The 25,528-nt window shown below is 49.0% G+C and overlaps 1 protein-coding gene across 9 annotated transcripts in view; it reads left to right on the forward strand.

Moving 5' to 3' along the window:
* sipa1l3 (signal-induced proliferation-associated 1 like 3) overlaps positions 1-25,528 on the forward strand; it is a 278,960-nt gene that overhangs the window by 193,517 nt on the left and 59,915 nt on the right. For 8 of the 9 annotated variants that reach the window (XM_072490005.1, XM_072490004.1, XM_072490012.1 and 5 more), the window contains 2 exons: positions 13,803-14,051; positions 23,287-23,433. In XM_072490005.1, the coding sequence (XP_072346106.1) occupies positions 13,803-14,051; positions 23,287-23,433 (396 nt within the window). The remainder of the gene's footprint in view (positions 1-13,802; positions 14,052-23,286; positions 23,434-25,528) is intronic. The other variant, XM_072490013.1, reaches the window with a different exon arrangement.

Raw genomic sequence — 25,528 nt, forward strand, 5'->3', positions numbered from 1 at the left:
CCCATAGACCCGCTTCTATCTCACCTCCTAGCTCGTCCTCCCACTTGCCCTTAAGCTCCTCCACCGGAGCTTCCTCTGCCTCCGAAAGCTCCTGGTAAATATCCGATACCTTCCCCTCTCCCACTCGGGTACTGGAAACTACTCTGTCCTGTATCCCCCGTGGCGGCAGCAGTGGAATCCGCCATCTAGCCTACCCGGTACAAACCTGTGGTTGTTATAAATCGGGGTGCAAATCAATGCTCCCTCCACTCTCTTATATCGCCTCCACTGCCCCCAGATCCTCAGAGCCGCCACTACCACCGGACTTGTGGAGTATCGGGCCGGCGAGAACGGCAGAGGTGCCGTTACCAATGCTCCCAGACTGGTGTCTTTACATGACGCCGCCTCCATCCGCTCCCATGTCGATCCCTCCCCACTACCCACTTCCTGATCATGGCTATATTAGCCGCCCAGTAGTAATTGCAGAAGTTCGGCAGCGCCAACCCACCCTCCCCCCAACTGCGCTCGAGCAACACTTTCTTCACTCGTGGGGTTTTACCCGCCCACACACAGCCTGAAATAATCTTATTTACCCGCTTGAAAAAGGCCTTGGGGGTGAAGATGGGGAGGCACTGAAAGACGAACAGAAATCTGGGGAGGACCGTCATTTTCACGGTCTGTACCCTCCCCGCCAGTGATAACGGGAGCATGTCCCATCTCTTAAAGTCCCCTTCCATTTGATCTACCAACCAGGATAGGTTTAACTTGTGCAGTGCCTCCCATTTCCGGGCCACCTGGAATCCCAGGTATCGAAAGCTCTTCCCTACCATTCTAAGCGGCAGCTCTCCCAGTCTCTTCTCCTGTCCTCTTGCCTGGATCGCAAACATCTCACTTTTCCCCATGGTCAATTAAATTGCCAAATTCACCCAAGATTCGCATTACTTCCCCCATCCCCTCCAACGGGTCCGAAATGTACAAGAGCAGGTCATCTGCGTAGAGCGAGACCCAGTGCTCCACCCCGCGGCCGAACCAGCCCTTTCCAGTTCCTAGAGGCTCTTAACGCCATGGCCAATGGCTATATGGCCAGAGCAAACAATAACGGGGAGAGGGGGGCCCCCTTGCCTCGTCTCTCGGTGTAGTTCAAAATACCCCGACCTCAGCCCGTTCGTGTACACACTCGCTACTGGTGCCTGATAGAGCAACCGCACCCAGTCAGTAAAGCCCTCACCAAACCCAAACCTTCCCAGCGCCTCCCACAGGTAATTACACTCCACCCGATCAAAAGCCTTCTCCGCGTCCATCGCTACCACCGCCTCCGCTCCTTCTGAGAGCATCATAACATTTAGAAGCCTTCGAACATTGGCCTTGAGTTGCCTGCCCTTAACAAATCCCGTCTGGTCTTCTCCTATTTCTCTGGAATATCATGAGGAACAATATACAATCCAGTGAGGATCCAGTCGCAGTCAAAGAAAGGGGTGGCACGGTGGGCACAGTGGTTAGCACGGCTGCCTCAGTGCCGAGGACCTTGATTCGATCCTGGCACTATGTCACTGTCCATGTGGAGTTTCTACATTCATAAAATCACAGAATAGAATCCCTACAGGAGGCCATTCAGCCCATCAAGCCTACACAGACCCTCCGAACGAACAGCCCACCAATGACCCCCCCCCCCCCCCCCCCACACCCTATCCCTGTAACCCGTAACCCCGCTTAACCTGTTGGACACTACGGACAATTTTGCATGGCCAATCCACCTAACCTGCACATCTTTGGACCGTGGGAGGAAACCGGAGCGCCCGGAGGAAACCCACACAGACACTGGGAGAACGTGCAAACTCCGCACAGACAGACACCCAAGGCCAGAATTGAACCTGTGCCCATGGTGCTGAGAGACAGCAGTGCCGCCGTGTCTACGTCCACAACCCAAAAAATGTGCAGGGTAGGTGGATTGGCCACTCTAAATTGTCCCTTAATTGGGGAAAAAAATGAATCGGGTACTCTGTTTAAAAAATAAAAATAAAAAATTGTTTTTTAAAAAAAAAAGACAAAAACACACCACAAAAAACAAATATGCAGTATATACACTGAAATTACCTCTTGTTCCCAAAATATACTCCCACTCCCTGAACTAACGGAGCCCCCCCCCCCCCCCCCTTTTCCCAAGCAACATCCAATTTTAGATCCCCCAGCCGAGCCATGACCACCGGTGCCACCCCACCCAAATTCAAAGTGCCTCCTCAATTGATTCCAGATCAGTCGACTCCACCGCCGGAATCTCGGAGCCAGTGGCAAAGGAGCCATCGCTCCCTGCGCCCCCTCAATCCCCTGCCACTGAGCCAAGGCCCGGAGGGCCATCGGCACCCCTGCCCTGTCCCCCTGTGTCCCCCTTTTATACAACCTAAAATAACCTGAGCTCGTCTCACTCATTCGCACACTGGCCATGGGGGACGCATACATCAATTGGATCCATGCCATAAACCTCAGCCCAAACCGAAACCCAAATCTCGGAACAGGCCCATTTCAGTAACTCTATAGGCCAAATCCAGCAAGACCGCCTAGGTGGTTAAGTCTAGGAAAACGCCTCTTCCTGGTTGAGCGAAGGCTTGAAACCGCGATCTTTACAGGAGGATATCTGAAATCTGCCCTGGCTCTAATGTTAGCTGGATCAAGCCTTCATGGCTCGGATCACAGATGGAGGTGGTCTGACTGGCTGTTGGATGGAGAACTAGCCTGCAGGTGCATATCCGAGTTTTTTTTTTTTTAAATACAAAGAGGATTTCTGCCTCTTGAGTTCCTGATGACCGTCCCACCGCCACGTCCCCCCACACCACCATTTTCTGGATAAATGAATTCATTGTCCACTTCCTTTACTCCTTCCAATTACGTTCAATCTTTGCCCCCTGGTTAGCGATCTCCCTGCTGTAAGTAAATATAGGTTTCAAAATCCCATTGAAACACGATTGAAAAAATATTGATCTGCAACAGACCACACCGAATCCAATAGAGGGGCTCAATCATGACACTCGCAATCCGGCTTGCCTGTCTTGGAGGAACTCTTGGAGGCAGTGGCGATATTTGGCAACCTTACTTTCCACTATTAAAACACAGACGTCTCTCGGGGAATAATTTGTGCTAAATGAGTAAAAATGAACCAGTCAAAACAACAAAGAAAGAACAGAGGCCACAGGTATAGTAAATTAAAGGGAAGACGTACAGAGTTTCTATGCAGCCATTTTTGGCAGGTGCACAGCTTACTTTTGCTGTTCTATTTAGCCTGGATTGTGACTAGCTCGTCTTTCATGATGCACTACATTACTGATAGGTGGCAATTTGATGATCACTTGCCTACCTGCTGCATCACTTTGCTTTGCCAAATGTGTGGAATTCTGTTTCGGACATTGAAAATACTTCTCTCTTTTCAAATTTCAAAGTACCCAATTATTTTTATTCCAATTAAGGGGCCCTTTAGCGTGGCCAATCCACCTACCCTGCACACCTTTGGGTTGTGGGAGTGAGACCCAGTTATGTCGCCCTAACATTGCAAACACAATTGGAAACAGTAAAATATAGTTTTGTTTCACTTGCAATGCCCTTCTCTTCACTAATACACATCAAGAGTAGGAGTTAAGTGTAACCTGATCATTTTAAAGTTGCCTAATTCAATTTACTGGCCTAGTCATGCAGTTTTCTCAAAAAAACAATGAAAATTCATGAGCAGACTACCATCCGTACCCTGAATTCCTAGGCCAGTTACATTAGTTGTTAACTACATATAATTTATTTGTAGTTAAAATGGCTTTGTGACATAGTGTACACATGATAATTGCGCGATGAAATCCGGCAGTCTGTTCACTACGTTCTTCAAAGCGTATTTGTCCGGAAGTTGTTGCACATTAACCAACTCGTCTTTCATGTGACTTGCATTTTGTTTTTAAAAAGGTACATGATTGAACTGATTGAATAACGTCTGGCATTGAAATAAGCCATTGCACCCAAAGTGCGTCACTCCAACAAGAGCCAATTTCTTTTGGTGTCCTGTCCTTTTCATTGTAGCTCTGGGTATGAATGAAATTCATTCTCCAGTATTAAAAGCCTCCATTCAAGTTGGAGCAACTTCAAAGCAGACATGAAGCCACAACACGCAGTTGCATTTCACGTAGTCATAATCAGGCCACAGTATAGCTGAAGGGGGTGGCAGGATGCTAGTCTGGTGCAATAGTAGACGTTCTTCTGAGCTTGGGGTCAGACACATTGTCGGGACGAAATCGAGAAGTAGTCTGGATTGGACCCACGCTGACAGTGGGTGTCTGGAAGGCAAAGTCCACCGTTTCATCAACCATCAATGTTTCTTTCATCCTGGTTGGGGGGTGGGTGGGGGGGGGGGGGGTGGAGGCGGTAGCTGCTACATGCCCACACCGGTTTAGGACATTTTAAAACCAATCTGATGACTGAAAATGTTAATTTGACAGAAGCAATTGTTTGTTTCTGTACTGCTTGCACACCACCAGGTCAGTTACATGATATGGCAAAGAGGGAATCTGCTCTTACACCAGGGATATATCCGAGGGAGAATACCATTACACAGGGTGACAGGTGGCAGCACGGTAGCACAGTGGTTAGCACTGTTGCTTCACAGCGGCAGGCACCCAGGTTCGATTCCCGGCTTGGGTCACCACGCAGACTCCGCACAGACATTCTCCCCATGTCTGCGTGGGTTTCCTCCGGGGGCTCCGGTTTCCCCCCCACAAGTCCCGAAAGACGGGCTGTTAGGTCAATCAGACATTCTGAATTCTCCCTCCGTGTACCCGAACAGGCGCCAGAATGTGGCCACTAGGGGCTTTTCACAGTAACTTCATTGCAGTGTTAATGTAAACCTACTTGTGACACTAATAAAGATTATTCTAAAAAGAGTACTATTATATTGGAGATAGAAATCTTAGTGAATTGGCCAGGGTCAGCCAAAAAGCCGGTTTTATGTCCTGACTTCAATAGAGAGTAAAATTGAGTTGTGTGTAACCTGGGCAACACCCACCACATGGATTCTGGATAGACCGGTTGGGTTACAATTTCCCACTGTTATCTTTGTAATGTTTGACTTTGGATAGACTTGGTCTAGGAGGACACTTTTAGGAGAAGTGGGTGCTTGATGCCACAGCTATTTCACCCCTTGCCCTCCTGAAGGTGCTTAAGTGCCTTGCTGGAATACTGTGCCAAAGGCGCCCTCTTGCATTTCAGTCCAGTCGCCATTCTAATGAGTATCAGCAAAAAATCTGACCATGATAAAAGAAAAAGATTTGCATTTGCATCTTTCACAAGCTCAGGATGAGCCAAAGGAGTACTTTGGAATTATATCTCTGTTGTAATGTAGCAATTGCAGCAGCCCAATTGCACACCGCAAGCTCCCTGCAAATAAGTGTTCCAATGGTCAGAGACCATCTGTTTGTGATGTTGGTTAATGGATAAATACTGGCCCCAGGTAACCAGGGAAATCTCTCCCGACTTTCTTCAAGGTAGTGCCATTGTATCTTCTCCATCCACCTGAGAGGGCAGGCCAGGTGTCCCTGTGATGCCTCATCCAAAAGATGGGACTCCTGACAGTGCAGCGCTCCCCCATTTCCGCTTTGGAGAGTCCGCCTTTATACTCCAATCCTGGAGTGTGTATTGAACTCGTATACAAGGGAAAGAATGGAAAATGTTACAGTTGGAGCAATAATCTTTATTAGTCTTGCAAAGAGGCTTACATTCACACTGCAATGAAGTTGCTGTGAAAAGCCCCTAGTCGCCACCTGTTGGGGTATACGGGCGCCTGTTCGGGTACACAAGGAGAATTCAGAATGTCCAATTCACCTAACAAGCACGTGTTTCAGGACTTGTAGGAGGAAACCGGAGCATCCGGAGGAAACCCACACAGACACGGGGAGAATGTGCAGACTCCGCACAGTGACCCAAGCCAGGAATCGAAGCTGGGACCTTGGCGCTAAGAAGCAACAGTGCTAACCACTGTGCTACCATGCTTCGGGTGTTGCTGGGGAAAATTACTGGGACAGATTAGAGAGATTTATTCTCCTCAGTTAATGTGTACATAGCCTGGGAGTGTTGGAAAATTATTCCAATCCCCAGCACCTAAATGCTCCCCTCCAGTGAAACCACTTCTTGTTACTGGCTCCAAATAACTAACCTTTATTGTCACAAGTAGGCTTTCATTAACACTACAATAAAGTTACTGTGAAAAGCTTCTAGTCGCCACATTCCGGCGCCTGTTCGGGTACACAGAGGGAGAATTCAGAATTCTCGGCCGGTACGGGAATTGAACCCGCGCTGCTGGCCTCGTTTTGCATCACAAACCAGCTGTCCAGCCCACTGAGCTAAACCAGACGAATGCCAAAACCTATAATGGGAATGGAAATAAACCCTGGTCTGGCCTGCAGCAGTGTAACTTTCCAAAATGTCTGTAAACCTTTGAGGAGGTGGGGGAATGGGTGGGGGGGTTTCTTAAGATGGAAAGAAGGAAAACCTCTTGGGTAAATTGGCGGTGGAACCATTGTCAGTTCAAGCCCACCCACTTCCAACCGATGTTGATCCGCTGGGGGCTGAGTGAAGTTTAATGCTCCATCCGCTGACAAATTCTTACTCCATCTTACAAACTCTTCCTTTCTACAAGGCTCAGCTCCTTGCTGGTTAAGCCTACTGGTGGAGCACAAATATAAACTTCCTACAAAATCATGTTTCGCTTCTTGAGAAGAATATTTCAGCCATTTTCTTGGTTAGCCTCCAAGTTGGGTAAGTCATTATAACAAAACTGATGAGATGATCCAGCTTTAATGTCGAGTTTTGTACATCTCACCCTGACCACGCCTGCTTTGTGGTTTCAGAATGACTACAAAAACATGTTGGGGCGGTGTATGTTTTTAAACACTTGAGAAAAGTTTTAAACTTGTGTATGAGGGAGAGTCAAGGCTGAGAAACCAAAGTTAACATTTTACAAAATGAAACTCCTCTGGGCTGAGAATGTGCTGTCATTCCATAACCTTCCCTCTCTTCGCTACTGAAAGGCCTCGAGACTCTTAAGCAGCTTGTTACAGGGAGTTCCAGGTAATCTATAAAGCTGAGGAGTATTGTGGAAGGTTGTGCAGTTTCGCTGAAGCTTTGGCAACGCCTTGTATAAACCTACAGATATGGATGTATTCTGTTAGCTGTGTGCCTCATGCAGTGAATCATTGTGCTGTTTTTAACCATTGGGATTTGTTGCTGTTAATGCGGCCCAGTGTGAAACTTTACTGGATGTACTCCAGGAGGAAGAATGTGGCGATGTGCGCGTGTCTTCTTTAAAATGTCAATGTGCAATATGTCGCGGGTGTCTCCCATCTAATTCCCATTAGGCTGCGTCCAGAATTTGGTGTATTGCTCTTCAGGTACAGGAAAACTCGGGGAAAATCTGGAAAATGTGCAGTCAAAATGCTCAGGTTTGATGTTGGGGCAAATGACTAGGACAAGGTAGAGATGGATTTATTCTCCGTAGTTATGGTGTACCTAGCCTGGGAGTGCTGCTAAATGATTCCCATCTCCAGTCAGTTTAAAAATAGATCACACTGGGCGGCACGGCGGCGCAGTGGTTCGCACTGCTGCCTCACGGCGCTGAGGACCCGGGTTCAATCCTGGCCCCGGGTCACTGTCTGTGTGGAGTTTGCACATTCTCCCCGTGTCTGCCTGGGTTTCGCCCCCACAACCCAAAGCTGTGCAGGGTAGGTGGATTGGCCACGCTAAATTGCCCCTTAATTGGGAGAAATTAATTGGGTACTCTAAATTTAGTTTTTGTTAAATCACAAAACAAAACCTTTTCTTGTCACCAACTCCAGAGATGAGTAACAAAACCTGTAACTGGAAACGACCCAAACCTTAGGCTGGCCCACAACCGGGTAACTGTCCACTCCTGTCTGCAAATCTTTGGGGCGGGGAAACGAGATGGACGGGGGGGGGAGAAAAAGAAAACACACAATCCCAACTTGACAGCAACCTTTCACGACTTGCTTTATGAGGACAAAATATTGCAGATACTGGAAATCTGAAATAAAACTGAATTATGGAAGTTCGCAACCTGTTTGGAGAGGGAACAGTTAATGTTTCGGGTCAGTGAGCTTTCAGCAGCACTATTGTGATGATGGATATATGGAATTGGGTCACTGATGAGGAATGATCTCGTTGAGTGGTGGAGACAACCTTGAGGGCAAAATGACCTCCTAGTTCCATTATTAATCGGTTTACAGTCTCTATACTAAAATCATAGGCGGCACGGTAGCACAGTGGTTAGCACTGTTGCCCCAGGTTTGATTCCCGGCTTGGGTCACTGTCTGTGCGGAGTCTGCACGTTCTCCCTGTGTCTGCGTGGGTTTCCTCCGGGTTCTCCGGTTTCCTCCCACAAGTCCCGAAAGACGTGCTTGTTGGGTGAATTGGGCATTCTGAATTCTCCCTCTGTGTACCCGAACAGGCGCCGGAGTGTGGCGACGAGGGGATTTTCACAGTGACTTCACTGCAGTGTTAATGTAAGCCCACTTGTGACAATAAAGATTATTATAAAATTAACCTCCGCCTGTACAGGAATTGAACCCACACTGTTGACCTGGCTCTGCATCGTGAACCAGCCCGAGTGTGGCGACGAGGGGATTTTCACAGTAACTTCATTGCAGTGTTAATGTAAGCCTACTTGTGACAATAAAGATTATCATCATCATAGGTTATCATCACATGGCAGTGTAGTATTCCTAGATTACATTACAACAGTAACTACCCTTTAAAAAGGAAAGTCTACTTTATTGACTGTAAAATGCTTTGGGATTTCCCCAGGTCATAAACAATGCTAAGTTAAATGCCAGTTTATTTTCTTTAGTTTACACGTTCTGGAGGCTGAGTGAACTTCAATCCTCCATCCGTTAAGGTTAACTAACATTTAGGTGGACATCTTCAGTGCAGTCAGCTGCTTTTCCAATATTCTGTTTTGAACAGGGTGCAAACCCGTTTTTGGCATCCTAATCTGGAATGTGTTGGGACCAAAAGGTATTTGTGCTTCTGACAGCTTTACCATTTCTAACTCTATTGACTTATCCTTCCACTTCTTTCTCCTTTCTTTTGGTTTATCTAACTTCCCCTTTAAATGCATCTGTGCTATTTACCTTGCATGAGTACAGTCCTGAACAGCAAGCTTCGGTTTTGTAGGCCGTCTCTACCAACTCCACTCCCTTTCCATTTATTAGTTTAGTTTTCTGACTGTTCTTGTGAAAAGTAATGATCAATAATAATCTTTATTAGTGTCACAAGTAGGCTTACATTAACAGTGCAATGAAGTTACTGTGAAAATCCCCATGTCGTCATACTCCAGGTGCCTGTTCGGGTGCACTGAGGGAGAATTCGGAGACCGTGCGGAGACAGTGACCCAGTGGGGAATCGAACCTGGGACCCTGGTGCTGTGAAGCCACAGTGCTACCCCCTTGTGCTACTGTGCTGCTCCACGTTCTCCCTGTGTCTGCGTGGGTTTCCTCCGGGTGCTCCGGTTTCCTCCCACAGTCCAAAGACGTGCAGGTTGGGTGGATTGGTCATGATAAATTGCCCTCAGTGATTAAAAAGGTTGGGAGGGGTTATTGGGTTACGGGGATAGGGGGGAAGTGAGGGCTTAAGTGGGTCGGTGCAGACTCGATGGGCCGAATGGCCTCCTTCTGCACTGTGTTCTATGTACTCCTCACAGACAGTGACCCAAGCCGGGAATCGAACCCAGGTCCCTGGTGCTGTGAAACAACAGTGTTAACCACTGTGCTACCGTGCCGCCCAAGTGTACCATTCCAGACAAGATTCATATAGAATCACCGAGCAGAGAAGGAAGCTATTTCGGGAGCAGTTCCAACCCCTCCTTATGGCTGAAGCCCTCCATCCCTGGTTCTGTACTCTTCATAAGGACTTTACATCCTCCCTGAAGTGTGGTGTCTGGAATTGTCTATGATGCTCCAGCCAAGATGTTGCCTGTAGGGAAAAGAGAATGTTTGTTGGTAAACTGCCCAATCATGCTTGAAGGCAAATTTTGGCATTCTCTAAAATAAATGTTATAAGCGACTAACTCTGTTTGGATGAAGTATTTCCTTTCTTAAATATGACCCATGCTTGGAATGGTCTGTGTCTCCCTTCAGCATGGCTGAACTGTCCTCTCTGTCGGATCCAAAGTTTATTTAATTGGCTTCTCACCAAGCTTTAGAAATGGCTTTCTTGCGAGCTGCCTGTGAAGTGGAGCGAGCTGCAAGCTATCACGCGGTCAGTCCTCCGCCACTAATTTGGCGTTGGTCGTTTTCACAAAGCCGTTTGATTTGGATTCTGACCAGGTTTTGGCAGAAATGTTGCTGCCCCCCCAGACTTGGCTTTCATTCCCGCTGAATGCTGGACAACTTCGGTTTACAACCCACTGTAAAGCAGCAGGGTGACCGTGCAGCAGCACCTGTGATTTTGCTGCTTGGTGAGTTAACAGAACAGTGTGGTTTGACTTGGCATTTGTGCTTTTTGCCAGGAGAAACCTAACGAAAGCTAGTATTGGTCCTCTAGACGGAGTTTGGGGGATTGATGGTGGGTAACAAAGAAATGGCATTGAGCGGGTATTTTAAGACCATAAGACATCAGAAATAGGCCATTCGGCCCATCGAGTCTGCTCCGCCATTCAATGAGATCATGACAGATTTTTTTTTTAACTTTAGTCACGCCAGCATTTATTGCCCATCCCTATTTGCCCATCAGAAGGTGATGGTGAGCTGCCTTCTTGAACCGCTGTGGTCCTTGAGGTGTAGGTACACCACCGTGCTGTTAGGGAGGGAGTTCCAGGATGTTGCCCCAGCGACCGTGAAGGGACGGCCGATATATTTCCAAGTCGGGGTGGTGAGTGACTCGGAGGGGAACCTCCAGGCGGTGGGGTTCCCAGGTATCTGCTGCTCTTGTCCTCCTAGATGGTAGTGGTCGTGGGTTTGGAACGTGCCGTCTAAGGAACCTTGGTGAGTTACTGCAGTGCATCTTATAGATGGTACACACGGCTGCCACTGTTCATCGATTATGGAGGGTTTGAATGATTGTGGAAGGGGAGCAATCAAGCGGGGCTGCTTTGTCCTGGATGGTGTTGAGCTTCTTGAGTGTTGTTGGAGCTGCGCCCACCCAGGCAAGTGGAGAGTAGTCCCTCACACTCCTGACTCATTAAGAAGGTTATAGCAGGATACTTAGAAAATCACAATGTGGCCAAGCAGAGCCAACATGGCTCTATGAAAGGGAAATAGTGTTTAACTAATCTATTAGAGGTTTTAATGAAGTAACATTCCAGATGGAAAAGGAGGACAGGTAAATGTGGTGTACTGGATTAACAAAAAGCATTTGATAAGCTACCAACCATATTGAGGGTTGCTATTCTTGGTAACAGTAAGTGATGTAGGGGGTAACACGTTAGAATGAATACCGGATTGGTTGGCTAACAGGAAGCTGAGTAGGGATGAGTAGGTCTTTTTTGAATTGGCCAGCTGTAACCATTGTGCTGCTACAGCGATCAGTGGTGTGTCCACGACTATCTGCCGTCTATATCATTGACTTGGGTGGTAGCTAAATTTGCCAATGGCACAAAAAATAGGTAAGAAAGTAAGTTGTCAAGAGGATGTAGATAGGTTGTGACTGAGCAACGTTTGGCAGATGAAGTATAACGAGTAAATGTGAACATGTTCGTTTTGGCGAGAGGAGTAGCTAAGAAGTGTACTTTTTAAATGGCGCAGATTGTGGAACTCGATAGTACGAGAGATCCGGGAAGTTAGTTTGCAGGTACAACGAGCGTAAGAGGGTAAATGGAATGTTGGTATGTTTTGCAAGAGGAATGGAATATAAATGTAGGGACGTTTTACTGCAGCTGGACAGGGCCCCGGTGAGACTGCAGCTGGTCAGGGCCCCGGTGAGACTGCAGCTGGACAGGGCCCCGGTGAGACTGCAGCTGGTCAGGGCCCCGGTGAGACTGCAGCTGGAATACTATGTACAGCTTTGGCCTCCTGTGATGAAAGGCTACCTTATGGAGAGAGGTTGAACAGGTTAGGCGTTGAGAAGAATGAGGAGTGATCTTATTGAAACATATCTTGAAGAGGCTGGATCGGGTGGATGCCCAGAACATGTTTCCTTTTGTGGGGGAGGGGGGAATCTAGAACTCTTGGGACATAGATAAGAATAAGCGGTCTCCCCTTTTTGTGTGGAATTTTCTTTCCCAGAAGGTAGAGGAGGCTGGGTCCATGCATGTATCTGGCTGAGTAAGACAGATTTTTTTGACTAAGGCTTACTGGGGTGGACAGGATGTGGAGCTGAGACAACCAAATCAGACATGACCTTATTGAATGGTGGAGCAGGCTTGAAGGGCCGAATGGCCTACTCCTGCCCCTAGGTCCCACGTTCCATTGTGGTACACAAAGAACAAAGAAAAGTACAGCACAGGAACAGGCCCTTCAGCCCGCCGACCATGCTGCCCGTCTAAACTAAAATCTTCTACACTTCCGGTATTCCTCTATTCCCATCCTATTCATGTATTTGTCAAGATGCCCCTTAAACGTGACTGTCGTCCCTGCTTCCACCACCTCCTCCGGCAGCGAGTTCCAGGTACCCACTACCCTCTGTGGGGGGGAAAAAAAAACATGCCTTGTACATCTCCTCTAAACCTTGCCCCTCGCACCTTAAACCTATGCCCCGCAATAATTGACCCCTCTACCCTGGGGAAAAGCCTCTGACTATCCACTCTGTCTATGCCCCTCATAACTTTGTAGACCTCTATCAGGTCACCCCTCAACCTCCGTCGTTCCAGTGAGAACAAACCGAGTTTATTCAACCGCTCCTCATATCTAATGCCCTCCATACCAAGCAACGTCCTGGTAAATCTCTTCTGCACCCTCTCTAAAGCCTCCACATCCTTCTGGCAGTGTGGCGACCAGAATTGAACACGATACTCCAAGTGTGGCCTAACTAAGGTTCTATACAGCTGCAACATGACTTGCCAATTCTTATACTCAATGCCCCGGCCAATGAAGGCAAGCATGCCGTATGCCTTCTTGACTACCTTCTCCACCTGTGTTGCCCCTTTCAATGACCTGTGGACCTGTTCACCTAGATCTCTCTGACTTTCAATACTCTTGAGGGTTCTACCATTCATTGTATATTCCCTACCTGTACAATTCCTTGGGTGTCAGAGGCTCGCGGCAGCTTTTCTTCAGATGCAAGTGTGGGTGGATAGACTGCGTAACTGCAAAGGATATGCAGCTAAACGCAGGCCATCCACACGTGCACACCGGACTCATTGAACAGCAGCAGAGAGTTGCAGTCCTGGCTGGTGGTGGTGGTACCCTAAACTAGGGCTGCTGCGACCCAGTTGTAACACCCTTCCAGCCTCAGCTGAGTACAGCATGGACTGGGGGGTTTAACCTGTGACCACGCAGAAAGGTGTTAGCAACAAAAAGTGTCTTCTCTGAAGCCAAGCAAAGACATCATGGCAAGACTGTCATGTGAATGGTAAAGCCACAAACATTGAACTGGAATATAGGTTATCGAATTGCTCGTGCACTAGAGTGTCCCAGAATCATCTGAGGAACATGCTGTTCAATAGAGCTAGTGATGCAAAATGTTCTTTCCTCTGTGAGCTGCTGGGAAGCTACGTCGCTACAGTATTATAAGCAGCAACAATCCTGAGATTTGCTCCTAACCTGATACTTGCCGTTATAAAATGCCAGTTGAACAATTCCTGAAATCATTGCCTAATGCTGACACAAATACGTTGCCTCTGTTTGCTCCAGGGGTTGCTCTGAATTGTACGAAATGCACACCATGGATACGAAAGCTGAGGGTGACTGTACGCCGCGCGGATTGAGGCCACCGTACAGAACCAACACTCTGCAGTGGAGCAGTCCCACAATGCACAGTGCCTCCCAGTCGCAGCGATGGGCAGGGTCCGTACACAATCCAGGGTCAAACTGGAACCAGACCTCCAAACAACAGGGAGTCCCAGTTGTGTACAGTGATTCACAAGCCAAGAACAGCAAACGGCAAGTTCTTTCATCCAACGTTCTGTGGAAAAGAGACGGCTGAGGAAATTATTAACATGGTGAAGGGGGTTTGATAAGATAGACGTGGAGAAAATGTTTCCCCTTGTGGGAGAGTCCACCACTCAAAGACGATAAATATAACAACAGCACAAAAAAACCCAACAGGGAATTGAGGAGAAACGCCTTCACTTAGCGGGTGGTTAGAATGGCGAACGTGTTGCCATATTGAATGGTTTAAGATGAATAGTACAGAGACATTAAGGATCAAGTAGGGTGAAAAGAAACTTGTGCAGAGCAAAAACAGTGATCTAGACCACTTGTGCCAAATGGCCTGTTCATGTGATATGAATACTATGTACTACTGTACCAATATAAAATGTTTATCGGCTACAGATTCTCTAGCCCTGAGACGCCTGCCAAACCTCAGCCTATTGAATGAATTAGGAAGGATAGTAAGGCAGCACAACCCTGTTCTCAACATGAAATTAGGTGTTTTTTGTATTCGCTGCCAATTCGTTGTTTGTTCCGATTCTTCTGACTTTGACTCGACCCCTCCAGCGTAATTCTCCTGCCATTGCTCATCAAGGTGCTGGTGCCCGGGAATGGAATGATTCCCGTTTCCAGCATCGAGATGAGAGTTAAATATAGAGCAGCTCGGTGCAGAGGAAAGCTGCCTTTACCCTACTCCTACAGCATTCAGTGCAACCTCACACTAGTGGCAATATTTCACATCTCCTGCCCAGTGAGCAACATTGTCAGCTGGTGTGTTAATTGGTGCAGTTTTGCGCTCTCGTCCCAGGAGCACCTCGTACTGGACTGCATATTAAATCACGCCCCGGAGGTGAAAGATGGAGGGAGGCGGTGGCGTAAGTGGTATTGACACTGGACTAGTTAACCAGAGACCTGGGGTCCCAGGTTCAAATCCCGGCACTGCAGATTGAATTCAACAAAAAAAATCTGGAATTAAAAGTCTAATGATGACCATGAAGCCATTGCTGATTATCGTAAAAACCCATCTGGTTCACTCATGTCCTTTTAGGGAAGGAAATCTGCTGTCCTTATGAAATGAATGAAAATCGCTTATTGTCACAAGTAGGCTTCAAATGAAGTTACTGTGAAAAGCCCCTAGTCGCCACATTCCGGCGCCCGTTCGGGGAGGCTGTGACGGGAAGATGAATAGTATCTGTACTATTATCTGGTCTGGCCTACATGTGACTCCAGACCCACAGCGCTGGGAGTTTCTTAAGATTGAAAAATACTCTTTTTCCCCCCCCCCCAATTAAGGGGCACTTTAGTGTGGCCAATTCACCTACCCTGCACATCTTTGGGTTGTGGGTGTGAGACCCACGCAGACACGGGGAGAATGTGCAAACTCCACACGGACAGTGACCTGGGGCCGGGATCGAACCCGGGTCCTCACTGCCGTGAGACAGCAGTGCTAACCACTACGCCACCGTGCTGCCCAAGATTAAGAAAGACTGACGTTTCTATAGTCCTTCCACAAGCTCCGTATATCCCGAAGCACTTTGCAGCCAACTAAAAATTTGGTGCAGCAATTGTTGTAATGCGGGAAATGCAGAAGCCAGTTTGTGCAGGGCAAGTTCGCACAACTGCAGATAGTTTATTTATGTGATAATTGAGGGATACATATTGCCCAGGGTTCCTCTGCTGTTCTTCAAAATAGTGTCTGAGGATCTTTAATAGTAATAATCTTTATTATTGTCACAAGTAGGCTTACATTAACACTGCAATGAAGTTACTGTGAAAAGCCCCCAGTCGCCACACTCCGGCGCCTGTTCGGGTACACAGAGGGAGAATTCAGAATGTCCAATTCACCTAACAAGCACGTCTTTCGGGACTGTGGGAGGAAACGGGAGCACCCGGAGGAAACCCACGCAGACACGGGGAGAACGTGCAGACTCCGCACAGACAGTGACCCAGCAGGGAATCGAACCCAGGACCCTGGCACTGAAGCAACAGTGCTAACCAATCGCCACCATGCCGCCTAACCACAGGACAGGCTGGGGCTCAGTTTAACATGTCCTCCAAATGTCGGCATCTCTGACGGTGCAGAGCACCTGCAGAACTGCCCCGGAGTGTTGGTCTAAATTTGTTTTGTTTAAGCTCTGGAGTGGGATTCGAACCCACAACCTTGTGACACAGAGGTGAGAGTACTACAACTGAGCCATATCCTTGAACCTTTTAACAATATACTCTTCCTAAATCACAAGGAAAGCAAGCAAGCCTACAAAGACCCGTTGACGAGCATCCCATCCTGAGATGGGAGCAGGGCCAGCCACTAAAGTTTTCACAAACATGTCGAGCAAGCTGGCACATTGAGATCCTAGTTGTTTAATAGGGTGTCAAACTTGTAAATTTGCTAAGGAATTATTTTCTTTTTGTGCTTGGTTTGAATCAGAGCCTCCGGAGAACTCTCTTGATTTTAGTTGTGAACGATGTTTCCTTGTACAGTTCATTTCAAAACATATTTGGGTCGGAATTATCGTCCAGCTATGGCAGTTCAGTTTCTGGCATCAGCCTTCGATTGATTCCTTAAAAGCTGCAAAACTGGACGTTGTGTTCCCTGTCAGAGTGGTTGGGAAGGTGACCTGCTCTGTGTTTGCATGGATAAAATTACCTTGGCACAAAGGTGCAATGTCGGACTTGGAGCAAAGACCCACACAATAATCGAGTTATTGACACAGACTGGAGGGATGGACGGCCCTGTTGCACATACTTAATGCTCCAGGTGTGAGCCATGGCTCGGTGGCCAGCACTGTCACCTGCTGCAGAGACTTCAGTCGATAAGAGCATAAGAACTAGGAGCAGGAGTAGGCCATCTGGCCCTTCGAGCCTGCTCCGCCATTCAATGAGATCGTGGCTGATCCTTTGTGGACTCAGCTCCACTTTTCTGCTCGAACACCATAACCCTTTATTCCTTTATTCTCCAAAGAACTATCTATCTTTATCTTGAAAGCATTTAATGAAGGAGCCTCAACTGCTTCTCTGGGCAAGGAATTCCATAGTATCACAACCCTTTGGGAGAAGAAGTTCCTCCTAAACTCAGTCCTAAATCTATTTCCCCTTATTTTGAGGCTATACCCCCTAGTTCTGCTTTCACCCACCAGTGGAAACCACCTCCCCGCATCTATCCTATCTATTCCCTTCATAATTTTATATGTTTCTAGAAGATCTTTCTCCCCCCCCCCCCTCATCCTTCTAAATTCGAACAAGTACAGTCCCAGTCTACTTAACCTCTCCTCGTAACCCACACCCCCTCAACTCTGGGATTAACCTAGTGAATCTCCTCTGCACATCCTCCAGTGCCAGTACATCCTTTCTCAGATAAGGAGACCAAAACTGAACACAATACTCCAGGTGTGGCCTCATTAACACCTTATACAATTGCAGCATAACCTCCCTAGTCTTAAACTCCATCCCTCTAGCAATGAAGGACAGAACTTCATTCACCGCCTTAATCACCTGCTGCACCTGTAAACCAACGTTTTGTGACTCAGGCACATATTATCTAGGCAGACACACAGTGCAGGACTGAAGCAATGCTGCACTGCCATAGGGGTTGAGGTACCCTCAATAATGATGCTTAGAGCTTAAACTGTAAAGAAGGCTTTATTAGACTCATAACTATGCTACAGCTATGGATGAGAGCTGACTGCTATACAGACCATGAGGCAGGCCTTTATGTATGGCTCCCAGATGGGCGGAGCCAGAGGCGGAGTCCCCAGGGTTCCAAGCCCGGTCTTAAAGGGGACATCACCTTACATGATGATAAGGCAGTAACCGTTCATCACATTCACCCCCTGTTTAAAAAGGAGTCCGGCGGGGGTGAAGTGCCATCATAGGTCCATCCGGCTCGGTGGCCGGATCGTCCTCCTCAACCTCCTCAATTCGGGCGGTGGTGCGGCGGGCACGGACGTCCCGGTTGAGGGCACATCCAGGAGCACAGCGGTCGGAGCTTCGGTCCGGGTCGGGGCAGAGGAACTAGGCAGGGCCGGGGGTAGCGGAGCCGGCGCCGGCGGGGTGTGTAAAGGGGGGCGCAAGGGGGGGCACACGGTAGGAGCTCACCAACGGGTGGTAGGGCCGGAAGGGGGTGTGTTGTAGGGGGCGACGGGTCCTGCAGGGGAGCGGCGCGGGAAGGGGCGTCTGTGGTGGAGGATCCAGCGGGCGCCAGATCCCGGAGGGAAACCGTATCTTGCCTGCCGTCGGAGTACTCCACGTAGGCGTAACTGGGGTTGGCGTGGAGCAGTCAGACCTTTTCAACTAGGGGGTCCGTTTTATGGCTCCTCGCGTGCCTCCGGTGAAGAACAGGTCCCGGAGCCATCAGCCAAGGTGGAAGCGAGACCCTGGAGGTAGACTTCCTGGGGAAGAGAAACAATCGGTCGTGAGGGGTCTCATTCGTGGCCGTGCAGAGGAATGACCTAATGGAGTGTAGGGCATCAGGTAGGACCTCCTACCAGCGGGTGGTTGGGAGATTTCTCGACCGCAGGGCCAGAAGGACAGCCTTCCACACGGTCGCGTTCTCCCTCTCCACCTGCCCGTTTCCCCGTGGGTTATAACTGGTCGTTCTGCCCGAGGCGATGCCTTTGCTGAGCAGATACTGACGCAGTTCATCGCTCATCAACGATGTACCCCGGTCGCTGTGGATATAAGCAGGGAAACCGAACAGGGTGAAGATGCTGTGCAGTGCCTTAATCACCGTGGCTGAGGTCATGTCGGTGCAGGGAATGGCGAATGGGAAACGGGAGAACTCATCGATCACGGTGAGGAAATAGGCATAACGGTTGGTGGACGGGAGGGGCCCCTTGAAGTCCACGCTCAGTCGCTCAAAGGGGCCCGAGGCCTTCACGAGCCAAACCTTGTCTGGCCGATAGAAGTGCGGTTTGCACTCCGCACAGAACTGGCAGGCCCTGACCATGGCCTTGACCTCCTTGGTTGAGTAAGGTAGGTTGCGGGACTTGATGAAATGGACGAGCCGGGTAACCCCCGGGTGGCAGAGGTCATTGTGGATGGCTTGCAGGCGGTCCTCCTGCGTGTTGGCGCATGTGCCGCGTGACAGGGCATCTGGGGGCTCGTTGAGCTCCCCTGGACGATACTTGATATCGTACGAGTAGGTGGAGAGTTCGATCCTCCACCTCAAAATTTTATCGTTTTTTATTTTGCCCCGTTGCGTGAAATCAAACATATAGGCGACCGACCGTTGGTCGGTGACGAGGGTAAACCTCCTACCGGCGAGGTAGTGTCTCCAGCACCGCACAGCCTCCACAATGGCTTGTGCCTCCTTTTCGACTGCAGAGTGTCGAACCTCGGAGGCGGTGAGGGTTCGGGAGAAGAATGCTACTGGTCTGCCTGCCTGATTGAGGGTAGCAGCCAGGGCGATGTCTGATGCATCGCTCTCTACCTGGAAAGGGATGGTTTCGTCCACCGCGTGCATGGCGGCCTTGATGATGCCGGCCTTGATGCGGTTGAAGGCCAATTGAGCCTCAGCCGAGAGGGGAAAAGTGGTTGTCTTTAGGAGTGGGCGGGCTTTGTCCGCATACTTGGGGACCCACTGGGCGTAATAGGAGAAAAGCCCCAAGCACCGTTTGAGGGCCTTGAGGCTGCGGGGGAGAGGGAGTTCCTTAAGGGGGCGCATGCGGTCGGGGTCGGGACCTAGGACCCCGTCTTCCACGACATAGCCGAGGATGGCCAGCCGGGTGGTGTGGAAAACGCATTTGCCCTCGTTATAGGTCAGGTTAAGGGCTCGGGCGGTCTGGAGGAACTTTTTGAGGTTAGCTTCATGGTCCTGCTGATCATGGCCGCAGATGGTGACATTGTCCAAGTACGGGTATGTAGCCCGCAAACCGTACTGGTCCACCATTTGATCCATCGCCCTTTGAAAGACGGAGACCCCATTTGTGACACCAAAGGGGACCCTGAGGAAGTGGAAGAGCCGGCCGGCTGCTTCAAAGGCAGTATAGGGCGGTCTTTTGGTCGGATGGGGAGCTGGTGGTAGGCAGATTTGAGGTCGACCGTGGAAAAGACTCGGTATTGGGCGATCCGATTTACCATTTCCGCGATGCGAGGAAGGGGGTACGCATCAAGCTGCGTGAATCGGTTTATGGTCTGGCTATAATCCACGACCATCCGTTTCTTCTCCCCGGACCGGACTACCACCACTTGCGCTCTCCAAGGGCTGTTGCTAGCCTCGATGACCCCCTCTCCCAGTAAACGCTAGACCTCTGACTTGATAAAAGCCATATCTTGGGCACTGTAGCGCCGGCTCGTGGTGGCAACGGGGTTACAGTCGGGAGTGAGGTTAGCGAATAGCGAGGGGGGTGCGACTTTCAGTGTCGCAAGGCAGCACACCGTGAGGGGGGGCAAGGGTCCGCCGAATTTCAGTGTCAGGGTTCGGTGGCTGCAGTCCGAGCAGCAGGGGGGCACAGAGGTGAGGGAGGATATAAAATTTGAAACGGGTGTATTTGGCACTCTGGATCGAGAGATCCGCAATACAGTACCCCGTGATTTGTACCGAGTGGGACCCAGATGCGAGGGCTATGGTTTGGGATGCGGGATGGGTGCGTAGGGAGCAGCGCCTTACCGTTTCAGGGTGGATAAAGCTCTCCGTGCTCCTGGAGTCGAAGAGGCATGCAGTGTCGTGTCCGTTGACCTGGATCTGCATCATGGAGTTCTGCAGGTGTTTTGGCCGAGTTTGATCGAGGGTGATCGCACCCAGTCGCGGGTAGTCGGAGTCGTCAGCCGAGTCGGACTCGTAAAATGGCCGCTGCCGTCGGTCGCACGTGTCGGGTCGAGAAGATGGCCGCCGACCAGATGGCCGCTCCCATGATTCGCACGAGGCTGATGACGCGTCAGAAGAGGGCGTGTCGGGTCGGTGCGCAGCAGCATTGCGAGGCCTGCGGGCCTGAGAGCCTGATTTTCGGGCCGGCTGTTCTTTGTTTTTCTGGCCCCTGGGTCTGGCCAGGCAGACCCTCGCAAAGTGCCGTTCCCGCAATCGCTGCAGATCGCGGAGCGGGCTGGGCAGCGTGGGCGTGGGTGCTGGCCCTGCCCGCCGAAGTAGCAAGGTGTGCCCCCATGGTGAGTGGGTCGCCGCGTGGCGCAGGCCTGTAATACGGGTGAGTCTGAGGAAGTCCGGGGGGGGCTGGCAGAGTCCGCGGGGTACGTACCCAAGTTATGTCGGGCCACCTCCAGCGAGGAGGCGAGCGTTAGCGTCTCCTGGAGGTTTTTTGCCCCGTTTTCGAGCAGCCGCTGCCGGATGTAGGTCGAGCGGATTCCGGACACGAAAACATCCCTGATGTGCAGGTTCATATGGACTTCCCCTGTCACATCCTGATGGTCACAGTCCCTGGCAAGCGCGGTGAGTTTCTCAACAAACACGTCGAGCGATTTTTTTTTTTTTTTTTTTTTTTTTTTTTTTTTTTTTTTTTTTTTTTTTTTTTTTTCCCCCCGAGCGCTGCCGGCAGGTAGAGAGCAGATGCCGGGCGTGCACCTCATTGACGGGTGTGACAAACCGCTTGCGGAGCAACTCAATCGCTTCCTCATAAGTCGTCGCCATTTCGAGCGTGGCGGAGATTCTGTGACTCACCCGGGCGTGGAGTAGACGCAGCTTGCGTGGCCCTAGGATGGGAATCTCTGCGGAGTCCAGGTAGGCCTCGAAGCACCGCAGCCAGTATTTAAAAATGTCCTTTGCCTCCGGCGTTCGTGCTTCCAGATTGAGCTTCTCTGGTTTTAGACCTGCGTCCATCCTGAATCTATTTTAGTCTAATAAATTGAGGTACCCACAATAATGATGCTTCGAGATTAAACTGTAAAGAAGGCTTTATTAGACTAATAACTATACTACAGCTATGGACGAGAGCTGACTGCTATACAGACCATGAGGCAGGCCTTTATGTATGGCTCCCAGATTGGCGGAGCCAGAGGCGGAGTCCCCAGGGTTCCAAGCCCGGTCTTAAAGGGGACATCACCTTACATGATGATAAGGCAGTAACCGTTCATCACAGGGGTATTTTGCACACAGCTCCAACTGCCCCCTTGAATGGGCGTAGAAGATGCCTATTTGAAGGAAGGCAGAGGACGTACTCTCCAGCTGTCATTGCCAATGTGTCTCCCAAGGTTAACTCCCAAAAGAAAACGGCGCTGTGGGCACTCGCATATTGCAATGTGTGGAATCTTGCTGTGCACCAACTAGCTGCCACATTCCCCACATTACGATAATGACAACACACCAAAAATATACCTTTCATTGATTGCTTCAGCGTATCCTGAGGTTATAAAATGCCCGCTATGTAAATGCATGGTCGTTCTTATTGGGGGAACAAAGATCTTGTATAGTGATAGGTCACAGTTTGGATGGTGCTCCAATACATTTCCTGCTCTGATGCTATTGACGATCCACCATTCAACACTGCTGTTGTTTATATCTTGCTGTAGTTGTCTAAGTTGCAGTTGGTGAAACATTATGGACTCCCAATACAACGTGTTCATCAGTATTGCCACGTGGGAGGTATAAATTCTATCATAGGGATGTGAATATGTTGTCATTAAGTATGCAGCACCTTATGGAGTGATGCATTGCGTAGGGTAAACTTGCTTGTGAGCAAGGATGAGCCTGATACAGTTGAAGGTGGTGCACAGGGTACACATGACTCGGGCGAGAATTAGTGGGTTCTTCCAAGGGGGAGCAGATGAGTGTGAGAGGTGTGGGCAGGGGCCAGCGAATCACGCGCACATGTTTTGGGGTTGTGAAAAATTGGGAAGATTCTGGGCGGGAGTGTTTGCGGTCTGAGCCAGGATAGTGGAGGAGGAGGTGGACCCGGATCCTTTGGTGGCGATATTTGGGGTGTCAGAGAAGCCGGAGCTCATGGAGAGGAGGAAGGCCGATGTCGTGGCCTTCACCTCTCTGATTGCACGGTGGCGAATTTTACTGGAGTGGCGGTCGGCATCGCCACCGGGGGTAGCGGCATGGTTGGGTGACCTGCACGACTTCTTGCAGGTGGAAAGGATAAAGTATGAGCTAAGGGGCTCAGCAGAGGGTTTTGAGAAAAGGTGGGGGATGTTTGTGACAGTGTTCGGGGAGCTGTTCGTCGCCGGGGCGGGGTGGTGTATCTATGAGCTCTGTAACCTGTTTTGATAAACGTTTGTAATAAAATACTTCTTTTTTTTTTAAAGTCGGTCTTGGTCAAATTGGAGTTTGTCAAATATTCCATTTCTCTTCCAGACCGGTTAGTTACCCAGAGACCTTGTACAATACAACATCGAGTGCTGTGGTTGAAAGAGTTCCACCATTTCGTAACCCTTCCGGAAGCTTCTCTTCGCCAGCATCAGGAGGCATTCTGTCCAGTCGGCAAAAGGCTATTAATGACCGGTAGGAGTGATGCAGCTCACTTTTATTCTATCTCGTACTGTGATACAGGAGACATTGGAATGGAGACCACAGGTGGTGTCCATCTCCTATAATACTCATCCTGTGCACGATCCTGGTTTCTAATATTTTCCTTCAGAAATAAAAATGTTGTACAAGCCTGCACCCTGGCTTGCATGGTGGTGGTTTATATTTAATTAATAGTTTTATTAGCCAAGGCAGAGTATAAGAGCAGGGAGGTTATGCGAGTAATGTATAAAACACTAATTAGGCCAAAGCTAGAGTACTGCGTTCAATCCTGGTCACCCCAGAAGGCTGAAGAGGAATGGAGAATTTTACCCATGCGGAAGTAGTGCCTGGACTCGGGATTGTTCCCTCTGGAGGAGAGGCAGCTGAGGGGAGATCTTATTGAGATGTATAAAACTGAGGAGCCTTGGGTGGATAGGAAGGACCTGTTTCTTTCGCAGAGAGGTCCATAATCTGGGGAGGGCAAAGATTTAAAGTAATTGGTAGAAGGGTTAGAGGGGAGTTGAGGAGAAGTGTTTTCACTCTGGGTGGTGGGGTTCTGCACCTGCTACTTGAAATGATGAGCGACGCAAACCCTTATAATTTAAATATGGATTACGTATTTGAAGCACTGTAATCTATGGACCAAGAGCTGGGAAGTGGGATTCTGATGGCTAGCTCTTTCTCAGTTGGCACAAACATAGGTGGCCTCCCATGCTGTAAAGTGTTATGGGCCAGGGTTTAGCGAATCCCAAAGTGTATCATGGAGTTCACCTGACCCACAACCTTTAATAGATTGTGGTATGGGGAGCACACGGCCCACTCTACAGGTGTGGGACAGCAGAAAATGGACCAGTGGTTTTTAAAACAAAACAATGTTTATTCTATGAACTCAAGTTAACCTTTTTTAAAACAAACAGTGAATATCTTAGCAACCAGTAATTCCAATACATCCCCCAAAGAATACAACACTAAGTAATCTGTAAGCTGTTCTTTTAACATCCAAAAACTTAACAAACCTCTAAACAGGAGCACATTAGGGTTTACATTCAATACTGAAATCATTTATAATTCTTCTGAATTCACCAAATGATTAAGATAGTCTTTGGATGGCAGACTCCAGGTGCAGCTCCCTGAAAAACCCAGACACACCCAAGCTCCTCTCAAACTGAAACTAAAAAGCAGAAGTGGAGCTCTGCTCCACCCACACTCTGACATCACTCCAGTAACATGAGCGGCTCCATTTCTCAAAGGTACATTTCTTAAACACCCATTTCTTAAAGGGTACTCTCACATGACAAAAGTTCAATAATTCAATATCCCAAGCCCAAAATTTCATTCTGGTTATATGTACCCTGGATATTCAGTCTATTATTATTTTACCGCTATTCCTTTTGCTTGTCCAGCCTTGCAAAGGATGGTTGCTTTTTACAAAAAAAATGTGTTCATGGCACGTTGCCGTTGCAGGTATGGCCCAGCATTTGTTGCCCGTTACTAAATGCTCTTGAAGTTGGTGGTGAGCCGCCTTTTTGATGGACTCGGATTTTGGGGGTGGGTGGGAGAAAGAGTGTGGTCAGTGTCGGAATCTGCTGCTGATTATGTCGTGACATTTGTACGTAATTTACTTTTACCTAAAGTAACCATGCAACATGCAAACAGCAGGGGTGCTTTTGTCCACGTCAGCACGATCAGAGGCTGCTGGATATGCGCGCCCTCTCGATGAGCCACTGAAGGGAAAAGACCGGTTCGCATTTCAAGGGCAGAACTCGCCAAGATGAGAGGTGGACCCTTTTTTGTTTTGTCTCGCAGGTGCTGTGAATTTCCAGCATTTTCTGATTTTAAAATGTCCCAACTTTCCACCGTGCAGATTTAGGAGAAAATTGAGAATCTCTATTTTAAACTGATTCATGGATGCATTGTACAGTCCAGACTCGCAGGACTGCGCACCAATGAAACTGTAAAATGCCCTTTCTAATCACGCTAAGCTCTGCTTCCCCTCTCTTCTATTGTCATTTGTCACTTCATTTGAAAATAGGAATATCGGGACCTGGTATATGACAGGAGCGAGGCAGTTAATGAAAAGTTTTCATCA

The sequence above is a fragment of the Scyliorhinus torazame genome, chromosome 25 (genome assembly GCF_047496885.1).
Source record: "Scyliorhinus torazame isolate Kashiwa2021f chromosome 25, sScyTor2.1, whole genome shotgun sequence".
In the NCBI taxonomy this organism is placed as follows: domain Eukaryota; kingdom Metazoa; phylum Chordata; class Chondrichthyes; order Carcharhiniformes; family Scyliorhinidae; genus Scyliorhinus; species Scyliorhinus torazame.